Source organism: Zonotrichia albicollis, chromosome 13 (assembly GCF_047830755.1).
Source record: "Zonotrichia albicollis isolate bZonAlb1 chromosome 13, bZonAlb1.hap1, whole genome shotgun sequence".
NCBI lineage: Eukaryota > Metazoa > Chordata > Aves > Passeriformes > Passerellidae > Zonotrichia > Zonotrichia albicollis.
Window position 1 is genome coordinate 9436075 of NC_133831.1, and position 17223 is coordinate 9453297.

Here is a 17223-nt window from a genome sequence, read left to right on the forward strand (position 1 = left end):
TTATCCAAGTTATCTTCCCTTTCTTTATTGAAAAGAATAATGGAGATAGGAGGGTCTCAACAGAAAATATGCTCCCAATTAATAATTCAATTAGTTGCAATCTGAAGTTTGGTAAAATATTGGAAAACCTGGATGAAAGCTTACTTTGTCTTTTTTTCTTTCTGTGCAGTAGTAAATCTGAAACTGTGGACAGTGAGACAGTAATACGTGCCAGAGGTTTGCCATGGCAGTCTTCAGACCAGGACATCGCTCGATTTTTCAAAGGACTCAACATTGCCAAGTAAGATAAGGAAAATTTACCTTGCTTTATCACTTCATCACTTTGCCTTTAATAGCAAGTCCCTTTAATATTTCTTTTACATACATCCCCCACTCTCCCCACTGGAGTCCTTCAGTCTCTCCCCACTTGACCCTTCCCATGCTGTGGCCATGACAGCTGAACAGGTTTATCAGCCTTAGGGATGCAAGAAAACGTTTAGAAATGTGTGAAGAAGAAAAGAGACTTATCTATTGAAAACCAATATACATTCATTTATTGCTAGTATCAAAAGGGAGAAACTCCTACTGCATTAATCAAAGCAGAGACCAAGACATGAAAAAAGCTTTAATTTTGTGCCAACTTATTATTCTTCTTTACCTCCTAAACAGGCCACATTCAGAAACTTCTAAGTACTGTTTGGAATAAATTTTCATATTATTCATGTCTATACCTATGTATAGATTTATTTGTATACATATATATGAGGAGACTGAGGTTATTTAGCATACCTGTCACTTAATATATATTCCAGATCTCCAACACTGAAAAAATATATTTTTTTAATTTAGAATGATGAAGAATTTCAAATGTACATCTGAGATAATAGGAGGGACAAATTTTCAACTTTATGGGAGTTGAGAAAGTGATGAACAACATGAGATCCATGATCTCAATTAAGCAGATTTTAAAGTATAATTCTGTTACAACAAAAATTAAATTTTGGATAGTAGCAATTTCTTTTTACAATCTGTAATTTTCATGTTTAAGTCTGATTCCTTTATTATTCTTACACAGTTATTTATTAAATGTATTAAAGATTCAGACTAAACTTAAATTTGTTGGCTTTACCTTCCAGAGGTGGTGTGGCTCTTTGTCTGAATTCCCAAGGAAGAAGAAATGGGGAGGCTTTGGTTCGGTTTGTCAATTCTGAGCAGAGAGACCTTGCCCTGGAAAGGCATAAGCATCACATGGGTAGCAGATACATTGAGGTAAAAAGTTGTGACTTGAAACAAATCTTTGGAGAGAAACCTGAATATTTTAAGCTATGTTCTCATTTAAAACCAAACTGCACTTCTGTTTTGCTCAAAGTACCAAAACACAATTCTCTTGAAAGTATATGCGTCGTTTAAAACTGAACATTGTGATTTTCTTTGTTCTTTCTTTCAAGGTTTACAAAGCAACTGGAGAAGAATTCTTAAAAATTGCAGGAGGTAAGTGATGCTGGAGTTCAGTGTGATTACTTCAGTTCATAGGAATGTTGTTCAAGTTATTTTCTTTTCCTTGACTGAGGATGCAAATGGATAATGAAGTAGCTTTCCTGTTTTGTCTTCCAAGAATGTTTGACCCTGTCAAGTTGTTGAAACTGAGTTGTGAGCATTTGAGCTGTGATGTTCACAGACTTTCCTCCTTCTTGGAGGAACACCAGCCTTTGCAGTGGAAGCATCCATGTATCTTGTATTAATTCACACTAATCTTATCTTTGCTCCAATTTTATTAAAATATGAAGCACTTGCAGATGAAGAGGTTTTCCTCTCAAAACAGATTGCTGAGAGTTAGTAGTGTTTTGGGTCTTGTCTGGGTTTGTTGTGGCTGCTTACCTACTGCATTCTTCCTTAGTGCTCCCCTGCTGCTGCATCCCCTGGAACTGGGTGCCCAGCCCTGACCACAGGTTCTTAGCTGACCACGTGCTGTTATCTCTCTGCCAGGCACCTCCAATGAAGTGGCCCAGTTCCTATCCAAGGAAAATCAAGTTATCATCAGGATGAGAGGCCTTCCATTCACTGCTACCCAGGAAGATGTCTTGGGCTTCCTGGGGCCAGAGTGCCCAGTCACAGGAGGGAAAGAGGGACTTCTCTTTGTCAAGTACCCAGATGGCAGGCCCACAGGAGATGCATTTGTGTTGTTTTCCTGTGAAGAATATGCACAGAATGCACTTAAAAAGCACAAAGAAATACTTGGAAAACGTTACATTGAACTCTTCAGGAGCACAGCGGCAGAGGTCCAACAGGTTGTAACTATTGGTTGTGAGACTCAAAACAGAACAGTTGAAATATTTCTTCTTATGCTTACACACAAATATGTTGTAGAGAATCATGAACATTTATTATATGAAAAATGTCAAGAAAGGTCAATACATATTTCCTAATGGGTATGGAAAATTGTGCAGCATTGGTTTTGCTTTGATCGGGGAGGGTGTGTTTGTTTTGGGGTTTTTTTTAAGCTGCCACTGCTTGGGTGGTTTTATTTTTACCTTCAGTCTATAAAGTGAAAATCATGTTTTTCTTCTCCTTAAAGGCTGACTGAAATCACAAAAGTAATTCTAAAAATATAATTGATTGATAGTATTGTAGTAATACTTCTTGAAAATCTGCAGTATGGTCTTTAAATGCTAGTCTCCATGTACAGAATTTCTAATATTAAATCTAAATCTGGATGCATGAAATGAGCAACCGCTTTCTTGGAAACTAAGAATTAAGAGGATATATCTGGGTTTTTTTGGTGAAAGGAAGTGATTTTTTTTCCCTGAGGTGATATATTTCCTTTTTCCCCTGTCCTTCACCAGTTCCTATCATTACCTTCTTAAACTGGTAAAACCATTTTATTTTGTCACCAGCAGCTTGTCCCTATGAAAAATATCACATATAGTATTTTTCTTCCTGACACAGAATACTTCTAGATTGGTGGCTCCAGAGGGAACCAGTATTAGATTTGGTCTGGTGTTTGCATAACCACTGGCTATAAAAGTGTAATACAGTTACTGTGCAATTTATGTGACAGGTGAAATCTTTCTGTAGAAGGGATGGGGCAAGGGAAAGGATATCCACACTTGTAGATCATTGCCACTACTGTGATATGGATATTACAACAGCCAAGAATCTGTGTGCTGTGAGGATTGGGAAGTGGCATTTCCCTGTCCCCCATAACTTCCCTCCTAAGGGAGAAGGAAGCAAAATCCTCTAAGGAAAAAAATCACTCTGTCACAGCAACCAAGACTCTGCTTCCCATTTTTTTTTAGGGGGTCCTGGATGTAACTTACATTCTACCAAAATGTCATTGCTTCTTCCTCTATGACAGCTGTCTAGGCTGACACCCAAACTTTTTTGCTGCTTGGGCAAGAGATTATTTCTCAGGAAATTATGGGCTACTTCTTTGAGTAATTACAAGAATCAAAGCCAGCTCTCATCTATTTAGTGTTAGTACAAAGTAATTGCAATATTCTCCACACAACTGAGAGAGATTACTGTCCTGAAATGCATTACAAGGACATTCTTGAAACGAACTACCTAAGCTGAATCACTTTTAACAAAACTAAAGCTTTGTGATCTGGTTTTTAATACCTCTTTTGGAAGAAAGTGTTTATTTGTGATAATCATCAGTAAAAATGGTTTTCAGCAGTAAGCCCCTACATGTGTCGTATGTTCCCTTTGTCATTTGGAAATGAATCAAGAGAAAATGTTGAGATCAAAGTCTCCTATATTCTTATCTCTAACTTTTATTTTTTCCTCAGAAAATCTGTACTTGGAGATGAGCACTGGGGTTAAACAAATAAGCACTCTCACTTAACCAATCAGTTTTAAAAATAAATTAGAATTAATACTTTCAGTTACTGGCTATTTCAGGTCTCAGTCCTTTTAAAATGACTTGTTTTAATTTACCCTGATTTAACTAAGAACTGTATGTGGCAATACTGGTTTATTAGCACAGATATGATTTCAGATGTTCCTTTTTGAGATACCATAAACAGTAATAGACTTTTAACTTTTTTATATTGACATGAGAAAAGTCTGTTATTGGGGTCTGGCAAATTGAATTTATTAGCCTTCCTCTCTCCTTTTCTGAGTTTAAAACTTTCAAATGCCCAACAGAAAAGTAACTGCAGTGACTTAGTATAAGAAGGGTGTGTTGGAAATAGTATTGTGAGAACTGCCCTGTGCTCAGACAGATGATTGTAAATCTGCATTGCTGTGGGTTTTCTGCCAACAGGTACTCAATAGATACATGTCAACACCTCTTATTCCAACCCTTCCAACTCCCATCATCCCGGTCATCCCCCCGCCGTACACCATCGCCACGGGCAGTGTCCGCGACTGCGTGCGGCTCAGGGGCCTCCCCTACACTGCTGGCATTGATGACATCCTGGAATTTATGGGAGACGCCACGGGGGATATCAAGCCCCATGGAGTTCACATGGTCCTTAATCAGCAGGTAAGGCATTTTGCATGGGAGGAGTAACTTTGCATTGACTGAACAGGTTAGGAGTCAGGGCAGCTTACCTGATCTTGGCTTTAGTCTTCTCCAGCCTTGGGAAAATGTAATGTTCTCTTCATCTGTCTTTGCCTCATTTCTCTTCCCCTTTTACATACACCCTTGCTTTTCTCTCTCTGTATGTATATATGCATCAGCCTGGGAAAGATGAAGCTTGTTCTTTGAATGATAGCTTGATCCTGAAGGCTGTTTGCAGCTAGAGGCTGGAAATACATTACAGAAATCTCTCCTTTAGATGGCATAGCTGCTCTGTCAGCTTCAGGGTTCCTGCTGTGTTGAGTGCTCTTTGTGTCAAAATGAGGTTTTTCTAACTTGATGAGCAGTTGCTCAGGCTTTAAAGAGAGTTGATAATTAAAAATTTTGGTTTGGGTGTATTTTAATGATGTGATCATAGAGATATATTTTCCCTGCTGTCTTGTGTTAAAAGTAAGCTCTTAATGAGAGAAATACTGAGGTATTAAAGAAAACAAATGAGTGATCTACTATATTTGTTTAGGAGTTTCTTTGGTGTGTGTTTATTTTTTTGGTTAAGAAAGATTTTGTATTTTATACAGACAGGTATATCTGTCAGATTGCAGAAAAATCAGGCCTGGAAATCAACTTCCAATGCAGCTATGGACTTTAGGAAAGGATCTGGAACTTTATGCTGTTGTATTATTACCTCTAAAGCAGTTGTAGGGAAGGCAAAGCCAGGTTCTTCCTAGAGCTTCACAGCAAAAGAATAAGAGACAGTGTGAATAAACTACATCCAAAAACCCCCATTCCAGTTGATGGAAAAGGGAAAAAATAAAATCACAATGAGAAATTAACTAAGCACCTGAACAGATTCCCAGAGGTGATATGGAACCTTCACCCCTGGAGATGCTCAGATTTCAAGTGGAGAAGGCCGTGAGTGGCCTGACGTAAATTGAAAGTTAGTCTTGCTTTGAACAGCTTTTGGATGAGAGACCTCCAAATTGTTTTCCATGCTACATGATTCTGTTTCTTTCTGCAGAGGACTGAAGCAGCATTGTGTTCACTGGGCACTTGTTGCATGAGTCTTGATTTTTCTGCTCCTAAATAGAATTGTGGAGTTGTGAGTCATTTGTGCCAGAAAAGGAATAAGGATACAGGCTTTCAGTAAATGTTTGATCTTGGTCCTTTCTGCATTTCTTGTGATCTGGGTGATTTCATAACAGATTGACCTACAATTACTTCCCCGCCTCCCCTAGGGACGACCGTCAGGTGATGCTTTTATCCAAATGAAATCTGCTGACAAAGCCTTTATGGTGGCTCAAAAATGTCACAAAAAAATGATGAAGGACCGTTATGTGGAAGTATTCCAGTGTTCTGGAGAGGAGATGAACTTTGTTTTAATGGGTGGCACTTTAAATCGTAGTGGCTTATCCCCACCGCCATGTAAGTTACCATGTAAGTCTCCAATTCTTCTGCTCTCTGCTGCTAAAGGCTGATATGTGGTAGGTGCTGAAGCTTTGTGGCCTTTCACCTTTTGACTCGGGTTTTGCCATGATCAATAATCATCCATCTGTGTACATGCTAAGATTGGAATTGTTCCCTTTGGGCAATAATGGGACTGATCAGAGGCATTTTTATTGTATTTTCGGTGGTGAGTAGAGGGCAGCAAGGCCTTGCCAGTGAAATTGTTGCACACTTTGCTTTTTATGGGTGTACTGTTCTTCTGAGCTCTGCAGTAGACTTGCCTGTAGTGAAACCTACTTGGAATGAGAGGGATTTTTAAAATGGGGAGAAGTTCTGTATTCCAGCTGCCAGTGAGTGCTCTTGCTATCTTGCCTCAGAGCATTCAGAAGGTACTCTTTGGGCTTATTTTTGAAGGAAAACACCCACTGGGATGATAAACTAACCAACCATAGAGTGCTGAAGTTGGATGGATTTTAATTTTTTTATTTTTAAGATTACAGTGAACCTTACTGAGGAGCTATAATGGAATTTTACTGTATTGCTCTAATTAGTCTCACTACCAAATCACAAAGCAGATACTGATGTATTTGCAAAATAGTAAAAAGCTGCCAAATATAGTATATAAAACCAATTTGACTGCACACCAAGCTAAGCTTATTGTTCCTGGACAAATTAGGTATTTATTCATCAAAAACCATCAGACTGGTGATCTAGTGGGGAATTCTCCCTTCCATTTGCTGTATCCTAAAAATACTTTTTGAAGTCTCAGGAAGCTTATACATGAAGTGTCATGGTCAGTAGTTATGGATGCCCATGTGTGCACCCATGTGGATGCCCAAGCACTATTATGGTGCTTTTGTCCCACAGAGTACAACTTCTGTTAGAAAACACCAGGGTGTGTTGGTGTGCACGCCTGCTTTCTCTATGCACATGGCTTTATGCTTTCTTTTTATTAACTCTGAAGTTCCCTACTTTCCATTTACATTTAGACAAGGCTGCTCACATCGAGAAGCTGTGAACTTTTAGGAATTACTCATTCCCAATGCCCGAGTTGTTTTTCGTGGCAATGTAGCAAAGGTCTCCAGGGGAGAGGCTAGAGAGCAGTCTCTGCTCAAGGGTTCATGGGTTCATCAATCATGCCCAGATGGTTTCAATCACATTGCTGTAGGAGTTACTCATCTGAGACTTCTCCATTCTGATTGCTTTTTGGTGCTTTGTTCTGCTTTGGTTTTAGGTCTTTCTCCACCAGCAGCTTATGCTGCTTTCCAAACAGCAGCTGTGATCCCAGCAGAGGCAGCAGCCCTTTACCAGCCACAAGCCCTCCTGCCATCCACCAGGACACCCCAGGCCTCTGCAGCTGCTCCTCCAACTGTTACCTACTACCCAGCGCAGGCTGCTCAGCTCTACATGAACTACACAGCTTACTATCCCAGGTAACGCCGAGATTTCACTGCTCCTCTTGACCTTCCATCCCAGTGTGGTAGGTGACTCTGTGGTCACCTGTGAACAGCTCTTAAATTTGCTTTTCTAGTGTAGGTAGTCCTGGGAACTTAATGTTCAGCAACAGAGGCAGAAACCATTTTAACTGTTTCTCTGCGACCTTTTAAGGGGGTTAGTCTCTGCAGGTTCTGCTTCAATCTCGTGATAATGTTGGCCAAAAAGGGTTTTTTGGTACTGAGGCAATGTCATCAAGGCACTTCTATTTCTTGGCCAGAAGAGAAACTGTGTCAATTCACACCTCCACCCTCACCTCTTAGTTTGTTCTTTTACTTACAAAACTGTTTTCATGCTGAAAGACTCATCATAGGTGTGGACTCTGTGTACTCGGTTTGATTTTGTACATCCGTGAGACCAAAGAACATTTTTACATGTGAAAGCAAAGCAAATCTCCACCTTTTCCCTTCCACAGATGGTATCAGCATGAGTCACTGAAGTCTGGTATAGGGGTTGTGGGGAAATAGCTTGTTCACTGATAGCTCCTAGGCTTGTGTGACACTTGCTAGCTTGAGTATCTAGGAATTTCCTAATGAGCCCTGACCAGTGATGGAGATGCTAATTACTCACTATTTTGTGGCTCAGAAATGCCAGATTAGGGTGTTTTCCTCCTTTTCATACTATGGCAACACCCCTCCCCTTGATTTCTTTGTGTTTTCATTAACGATCTTAAAACAAGTCATCTGCAGCTACTTTTCCTACTCCCCTGTGAAATAACAAATGCCACTCCTTTTGTCTTTAACTACAAATGCTAGCCATTTTCCCTTCCGTCCCTTCTCTAAAAATAGATCATGAGATGCTGAAGAGAAATTAAGAAAGTCCTCAAAACAATCCACATCGGGACTCTCTGTTTTTCTGTAGTATTTGGATTATTTTTCAAATCTAAGTTTTTGGTTTCTTAGTAGAACCAGTGACTGGGTTTTGTAACAATTTTGCTCCCTCTCTCTCTTTCAGCCCTCCAGTATCTCCTACCACGGTGGGGTACATTGCAGCTCCCCCGGGAGCTGTGGCAGCTGCTGCCACTGCCACCCACACTCCCATCCTGCCCCAGCCTGGAGCCTTGGTCCGGATGCAGGGCTTGCCATACAACACAGGAATGAAGGAGATACTCAGTTTCTTCCAGGGGTACCAGGTTAGTATGCAGCCTTCTCCTTGAGACCTCTTTGGACCTCTGAGTATTGATCAGTGGAGGCCAAACTGACCAAGCAAGAACTTTTGGAAACTGCAAGATGCTTGTGGTATATTTAACTGGCAGACTGAAGAGTAACACACAATTTGCCTTCCTTCTCATTAAATAAACAAATCCTGATCTGGAAGCAGTGATTTGGTGTCTGGGTTTGGGGTTTGAGTTTGAAGAGCTCAGAGCCCCAGTGGGATTGGGACTGCCACAGGAAAGTGTGGGCTGCCAGAAGTTTTCAGCCCTGGCCACTTGGTGGTGGGAGCCTTTTGGTAGGGTCAGTGTTTGACCATCAACACTGAAAGTTTGCTGATTTGTAATACAGAGAGCTGTGAGCTGGGTGTGGTGACTTGCAAAAGGAGACACAGATGTCTTGGTCAAACATTGTTTCAGTTGCTAATAATTTTGGTTACAGGCAGGAGCATCTTTCATTAAAGCTATACTACATTGCAAAGTAAAGAAAATCTGTATTATACATGCTGTCCATTTTGACAGCAAATATACTACAGGTAATGTCAGTCTGTATGGACTGATGGAATGCTCTCAGGTGAACAAACAGAAATTTATCTTCTTGTTAAGTCTTTAATAAAAAAGGCACCAGCTACAAACACTGTTTTCCAGCAGCCCTGATTTGATGTCTTCTGCCTTTTGTCTCAGAGGATACTGTATCTATATGATGGTTTGTCATGACATATTTGCTAAAAGGAAAGGTAATTGAATATGTTCTGGTGAGTATTTAACCCCTGTGGGTAACAGCACTTACACAGTTCCAACTCTGCCCTTTTGGGTACTACTTGGAAGCTCTGACCTAAAATCCTCTTTATGGCTCTCAAACCACTGCAAGTGAACAAGTGATTTGTGACAAAAGGCAATAATATTTGCATGTTTGTCCTTCAACATTCTGGGATAACAGTGATATTGCAAGAGGTAACAGGAAACACTCAGGCATGTTATGTTTTCTTTCTTTATTTCTTTTTTTTTTTTAACCTTTAGATTCTTAGAAGACAATGAGCTTTAATTTGTTGAGCCACCTATCTGGTATGCAAATAATTGTAGACTGAGAACAGATGCTTAAATGTGTATGTTCCAAGTTTTGAGTGTTTGTAAGATGCAGTGCTCTACCTGTTGTGTCTTCTCTTTGAAAGCAGTTCTGCATACTCAGTTTTTCAGTGGAAAACGATTATCACGTAAAAAGTGTGGTGAATTTTGACAAACAGTAAAAAGAAACTGCATATTGTATTTTAGGGCTTTTTGTTCCACAGATATTTCCAGAGTTCAAACCGAGTTCAGTTATTTGTGGCTTTCACGATACCCAGAGAAGTAATAAACATTCATCCCATTGTTTAGCCATCGATATTTTGCCTTTTAGTTGTTTTCTACTGCCTGGGGGTTTTGGTGGATAGATGGTGGATGTATTAAAACCTTAAGTATGGAAACTTATTTGCTAAATTGAAATTCAGCTAGAAGTGTAACAGTACCTTTGAAAAATGTGGCCTGAACCTGTCCATGCATGGAACAGATCAGTGGCCACCTCTAGCACCTCTGCCTTTTGTTAAATCTTCAGTTTAGTGAACCTGGACTTTGTGTCTCATGCTCAGTTTGCCCTTCTCCTCATTTCTGCATTTGGAGAGCAATTCCTGGTGTTTGTATTGCACAATTAAATGGTTATAGGAACAGAAATTTTGCCACAACATGAAACCTATATTCTGTTGCTGCAACCTCCTGTGATCATCAGTTACTGTTATTAAATTGGTCACCTCTTTTACTTATTTAGAAGATGTTGTCCAAATGAGATCAGGCTCAAGATCTTATAAAGGAACCAGGAATTCTTTTGAATTGTTCTTGGAATCCCGCATGTGGTAATGCTAATTTTATAGTCGTTCATTCCTTCAGGGCAAAAAGAGATGGTGACTTACTGTAATGGGACAATATTACATCTCTGGAGCAACAACTAATCTTTTTTTTCTTTTTTCCTCCCCTTTCTTCACATTGTTTTTTCATTTTCTGCTGCTGCCCAAGGATTTATTGCACGATGCTTCTGCTCGTTCATAAAGTGAGCCCTTAATAATCATCAGTGGTTTGGGCATGGTTTTAATCTGTGTACAGCTAATTGATGTTGGTATTCAATGGTCTTCTGTGTTGGTATTCTGGGAACAGATCGGAGATGCTGAAATGGAAGGGTGATTTTTGTCTTTGTGTGTCCTTGTCTGGAAGGAACAGGGTTTAAGTTTTAGTTCTTGCTTTATTCTCCTCTGAATTTTTCCTTCAGGCTTCATGGGCTCTGTATACTGCATGTGTGCACATGTTGCTACTTAAGTGAAGGCACTTTTCATACCAGACCTGCCTCTTAAGAGATATCATGGGCTTCAACAAGCTGGTCTCAACATCAGTACATGCTTCTAAAAAGAAATAATTTAAAAGTCTGCAGATCAGCATTTTAATTTTCTTTAAGTTTTATTAGTATTAGCCTCTTGTTTAGTATTTCAGCAGCTCAATTTCTTCCTGTAGTTCTGTTTTCTTGGATTTTTTTTGGTGAAAATTCCTTCCAGCTCGCATGTATTTATTGTAACTTGGATTAAGCTATTGAAAAACTTGGGAAGAATTTTAATAGCAAATCAGGGAGATGGCAATTTTCCCCATCACCTTTCTGTATAATATTGTAGTATACTGTAATCCTCAAAAGAGCTAATATTAGTACTCTCTGATTCAGTAATTCACATTAAATTGTTTTTAGTTGTAGTGTAAAGCAATAGGGCCATTGATTTGAGTCCAATTATGTGCTGGATACATAGCTAAACGATAGCTAAAAGCAAACACATAATCCAAGCCAACTAAAACCACATTGAGAAAACAACAAACCCCAAAATAACCAAAACAACAACAAAACCCTCACCATGCCATTCACCAGCTGCTCAGCATATCCTGGTCTCTGGGCTTTATGTTGAAGTGAGTGACCCATGGATGGGATTGTGAGGAGACTCTTCAGGAATTCAGAAAAGTAACTCGTATTTCATATCATTGGGTGAAGTCTGTGGAAGAGGTGGTGCAAATGTAGTAATAACACACACCAAAACTCCTCAGTGTTACTTCAGGCCATCACTCTGTACGGCTGCAGAAGCAGTGAGAGAACTCCAGTAAATAATGATTGAACAGGGATAGTAATTGTGATGAATATATATGAAGTTGACACATAGCAGGACAAAATTTTTTGCTGAAGAATTTTTATTTTTCTTTATTTAGTGTCTAAATACTTAATAGGTTTTACTATTTAGCCACTAAAGGAATTAATGCAAAATATTTTAGTCTCCAAATACTGGAAACTCTTTTGGAGTAGGGGTTCTCATTCAGTTTTCTTTTTTTGTTGTTGTTTGGCTTGATTTTGTTGTTTGTTTGGTTTGGATTTTGTGTGTGTTTGTGTGGGTTTTTGTTGGTGTGCAGTTTCTCAATAATTTTTTTTCTGGGAATGCAAATAGTGGCAGGGTTGGAATCATAACAAGAGCTGTTAGGTTAATATAAAAGCAGAGACAGTTTAGCTGTGCCTGTGGTCTTAGCTGACCAAAAACCAGTTCTCAGCTGTTGTCTTGGCCAGGATTCAGCCTCCTTTTGGTAGTACTTGCTCAGTTTCTTGGAGATTGGCATGAATGTGAAGTGAACTCATGCCTGCCTGGAAAAGGCCCTGTGGATTAGTTCTTAGAAAGCAGACTTGCTATTTAGGTAAGTTGTGTGTAAGAATAGCTGTTAAAAAAAAACCCAACAAAGAGACTAGAAGGTGACTAAGATTTAGGGGCCAGGGTTTCCACCTGAACTTTTTAAAAGCCCCCTGAATTTACTGAAAAAGTCTGGGATGGAAAAGTAAGGACTTCTTTGTGTACATGTTTCTACATAAGAAAAGCATAAAATAAATAGTGTTCTTTAAAGCCCTACTGGGCTCAAGTGTCTTTTGTCTACAGCTATAAAGAGCTTTTGCAGTATATTAATCCTCCAAGGCTTCAGAGACACAGAATTTAAGGCTTGCTGGTAGAGGGGAGGAGGATGAGTTGTGGTTAAAACAGTAATAAGGAAGTGAAGGGAAGTGGATGGATGGCTAAATTCCAAGGGCACTAATGACATTGCTCTGCTCTGTCAGGACAACAGACTTCATTGTTGCTGACTTTTTAGGGATTAGGAATTTCTTTCTCTGAAATGTGTGCTTAAACAAAGTATTCTCTATTTCCTTTAAGATCTTTTTGAAATCTGATTCTCTGCAGTCTGAGAGGGGGATACCCCATCATCTGTGTGCCAGTCCTAGGCATGGCACCCTCTGACTAGGGAAGGGAAAGGGGAAGTGGTAGAGGAAGAATTAATTCCCACTTACTGAGGTTGGAACTCATCTGGCAACACAGACACTATTCCATGCTCACCCCCACACTCTCACAATAGAGCATACTGCTTGTTTTGCTTTATTCCTAAATTTATCTCCCGCCTGGAAATGTGGAGAAAGCATTGTGAGACTGGGACCAGTAAATTAGAGGTTACAGTTTCTGTCTGTTGCCTCCCACGCTTGAAGCAAGAGACTGAAGTGGCACCCTCTGTATTTTTGGAACAGGCATTACCTGTTTCAGTCTCTGATAAACAGAAGGTTCAGGTGGTATCTCTCCCACACAGAGTTCAGGTATTTGTGGGTGTTTGTATTGGCAGTCTAATGGTACAATTGATGTGCTTCTAGGGGGCAAAGCCAGTGTAGGGTATTTCTCCTGACTCTTGTGCACAAGGTTGCAGTTATCTACCATCAAACCTGATTCTGTATTCCAGGCTGAGTCTAGCTGCACTTTTTTCCAGAGTCCGAGAGTTCTCTTTGGGAACTGTTCTGTGATAAAGTTTATGGGCAGTTTGGGCAAGAATTGCAGCTATCTGCCTGAAGTGGCCATTCTGTCTATGATGTTTTCCTTTTCTATCATTTGCTCCTGTTTTTCCCAGTTGGAGTGTGTCTAAATATACTTTCCAGTTTCAATTCTGGTTTGTTTTTTTTTTTAGCAGTGGGTTATTTTCTCTAGATTGCTTTGTATGTGCTGTTTTTAGACTGAGTTTGAATATTCACTGCAGGAACTGCAAAAATGAAATGGAAATCAATGACTTACTGGTTAGTGACCTGGTTAAATCTGTGCACAGTCTGTGAGGGGAAGACAGTCCCATATTTCTCTCAGCAAGAGAAGAACAAAGAAATAAAATAGGTTGAAGAAAAAGAAAATTCAAGGAGGAAGTTTAGTGTATTGCATCTTTATTAACCAGTTTACACTTGGTCTGGTCCTGTCTGGTTGGATGTTCTTGTTTTGTTCTTATGGGTTTTGAAATGCAGACAGAATCAGAAAGATTTACAATCATGTGCTTACTTAGGCAAGTTAGGGTAGTTTTCATTTTATTTGAAGAATTTACTGTTCTACAGCTTCTGTTTTAATTGACTGCAGTCTCTCACCTATCCTTGTGATTAGATGCTGCTTCTATTTCTAGGTCTTTTGATTAATTTATTTTTCTTCTTTCTTTCTTTCTTTCTCATTTTCTTTAGGTTTTTGCCTAAGCTCTGACAACTCTGTACAGGATATCTTTACAACTTTCATATTTTCTACATTGTTTATTCCATTTCAAGTGTAACTTATGAAATACTGTCCCTTACAAGAGTAAAACTGTAGAACTTTGCCTACTGTACATCTACTGATAATCTAAAGTATGTACTATCTTGAGACATTCCTTCCAAAGAGTAAACTTACATTTTGTAGATTTGTTTCAAGGGCAGGTCTGGGAATCATAAATCTAATATTTGCACGGTCTGGTTGCCCTGGCAGAGACTATCTAGAAAATACTTCTTATATTTGTCTTTTACTTAATGGCATGGGTTTAGATATGGCTAGAATTCAATAGTAAAATTTTGGGGTGTTCTTTTCTTTTGTGTTCTCTGGGCTCTTGGTTATTGTTTTCTGTGAAAGGTGTGTACAAGATGGTTGGTGTTTTTCTTTTCAACTTCCCTTTGGATGGATACGTGTTCTGTATGCCCAAATATACTCCTTTTCTCCCTAAGCTGGCAGGAGACTTTTTGCATGATAGAAAATTAAAGGAAAGGCAGCGCAGTCCATCTACATTGTGTGCATTTGGCAATCATCTAAAGCATTAGTCTGTCTGGGGGGAGACAGGAAACTCTTCTTGCCACTGAAAAGATATTCTACAACTCAGGTTATGCTAAACATTATTGTCTTCTGGATTACAGGAACCACTCAAGTAATCTTTGCAGCATGTGTAAGAATGCTCAGTCCCTTCCCAGGATATGTGATTTGGAAATATTATGTGCTAAGAACAATATTTCATATTGATGTATTTCCTGACTATATATATTTGTACCAGACCAGTAGTATGAATGATTACTGTTCATATTCAGCATCTCAAAGAATTCTTAGATCTGATTAATATATGAGGGTTTTGTTCTAATTTCATGGTGTGACTGTTCTGTGCAGTCATTATTTTTATTTTAATATATTACTTCTACAAATCTGTTATGATGCAGTTACACTATGTAGTTTATTTCATTTTCTGATGTAGAAATACACTACACTAGCATAAATGCTATTTTACCTTGTGAATGCATTCATGCTAGGGCATTGATTTTCTTTCATTACATTGGTGTAGCCTATGGAGTGTTTTTCACTCTTCCCTAGAGAAGCTGCACTTCATATCCATGAGTGCATAAAAGATCTGAGTGAGATCCATTCAATTATTCTGATCCCCCACCTCAGTGTGCAGGCTGGAAGATGCTCATCTGTCCCAGTGAGAGCCATCACTGGGTTTGTGATTGTGCTTATGAAAATGTAAGAGTTTGGTTACCTGGTGCTGCCATCTCATGAGTAGAAGGAAGAAAGGAGCACTTCATGGTCTGAGCTATTTCCCTTCCTTGATGAGGAGCAGTTCAAATACACAGTTTAGAACATTCCCCACAAGCATTTACTTTATTTCTACAACCAGTAATGCAATTAATGTATGTTTTATCTTACATAAAAGTTGTTTCTGTCCAGTTCAGTGTCTCCTGCCAGTTGTTATAGCTGATGCTCTTAATTGTGGTTGCAAATGATGGTCTGTGTGGCTTGCTGTGCCAGACTGTTCCTTCTCTTGCTGATTGTCCCATGTCACACTTGTACTGTAGTATGCGCCTGATGACTACAATGGCCTAATACAGCTGAGCGATCAAGCCAGGAGTGTGTTACAAGCACCGAAAGAGTGGGTCTGTTTGTAACTTTGTAACTTCTGAAGAAGGTAAGCTGTGACTGCCAGAGCCTGGCTCTCCAGAGGTGAATGGGAAGGGAAAGAAGGGCTTGGTGCTACAGAGACCTTTGCTTGTGGCTCTCCCCCTTAGTAGCTTGCATTGGGATCCTGGTTTTAGTCTTCCTGCTTCAAAAATCAACTAACCCAAGGAAATGGGCTGGCTGTGATCTGTGGCTGCTGGGGCAGCAGTGGTGGAGGCAGTGATTGCCTGGTTCTGCTCAGATGGTGTTCAGCTTCCAGAAGGGTTTGTGGATGCTTGTATCTCATGTGAACCTTTCAGTCCAATATTCTTCTCTTAGTAAAGTCAGAGAAGTTTATTTTTTTCTCCCTGATATTGCTAGGAAGAACACAGATATATGTGTGTGAAAACCCCCAGACTTCTGGCTGTGTATTTCTGTACCATATAACTGGCTAGAGATTAATATCTCCTTCTTGTTCTCCCTAATGCAACATGAACTATTGCATTAGTTTTTTTAGAAGAGGTTTTTTGGTTATAGTGACTTTCTGATGCAACCAACTGGGTTTGCTAATTGTAAATTTGCCTGCATTTTTTGGCACTTACACCTAGTTCTCAGAAATTTTGTTATGGCCTATGTGAATTACATGATGCCACAGTATTACTGTATTCCATTCAAAAGTCTACTGATTAGTTAGTATATTTTCTTTTTCCTTAAGAAAAAACCAGAACAACCTCTCAGTTTAAAAATGGCAGTCACATATTGTGCCTTAAGAGAATTACTTTCACAGACAAATGTACTTTCACTAACAACCACCAACTCAGTTGTTTTCAAATTAGTTGTTTTCTTGTGTTGGATCTGTAAGGAGCAGATGGACTGCATGGTCTGGTAATTAACTGGAAAACCAGATCAGCAGCTGGTTTCTACAAAGTATGACATGGAAACAGTCTTTGGCTAATTCATGGAGTAGCTCAGTCTGAATTGTAAGTGGTACAAGGTAGTATTATATAGGTACCACTGTTAGAGAGTTTAAAAAAAAAATCCAGGAAAAATATTTGTATGAATCTGAAGCTAATTTTAAAACACGTGTACATACAGAAAATCTATTTCTCTAGAATGATCTGTAAATAAGTACTTAAACCCAATATATCTTAAAATGAAACGGAAGAGTTTCAATTAGTTCTTTTAATTAAGTTGCTTGCAGAATGTGTAGACTTCTTTGCTAACTTTTTGTGCAGCTCTCATAACATGAATTTCTAGATCCCTACATTGGTATTACACCAATACTGCCATTTAAACTATGTTCTTAGAGCTCTCCTCTGTGCTCAGAGGTCTAACTGTGTTCCATATGGTTTTCAGCTGACTCT

General features: G+C 39.2%; 1 protein-coding gene across 4 annotated transcripts in view; it reads left to right on the top strand.

The window, feature by feature from the left end:
* Positions 1-17223, top strand: part of ESRP2 (epithelial splicing regulatory protein 2) — a 42208-nt gene that overhangs the window by 22083 nt on the left and 2902 nt on the right. For 2 of the 4 annotated variants that reach the window (XM_005490795.3, XM_074551013.1), the window contains exons 8-16: positions 170-280; positions 1116-1248; positions 1428-1470; positions 1966-2267; positions 4244-4465; positions 5737-5935; positions 7179-7377; positions 8393-8570; positions 15781-15890. In XM_005490795.3, the coding sequence (XP_005490852.1) occupies positions 170-280; positions 1116-1248; positions 1428-1470; positions 1966-2267; positions 4244-4465; positions 5737-5935; positions 7179-7377; positions 8393-8570; positions 15781-15870 (1477 nt within the window). In that variant the 3' untranslated portion in view covers positions 15871-15890. The remainder of the gene's footprint in view (positions 1-169; positions 281-1115; positions 1249-1427; positions 1471-1965; positions 2268-4243; positions 4466-5736; positions 5936-7178; positions 7378-8392; positions 8571-15780; positions 15891-17223) is intronic. The other 2 variants (XM_005490796.3, XM_074551014.1) reach the window with 2 other exon arrangements.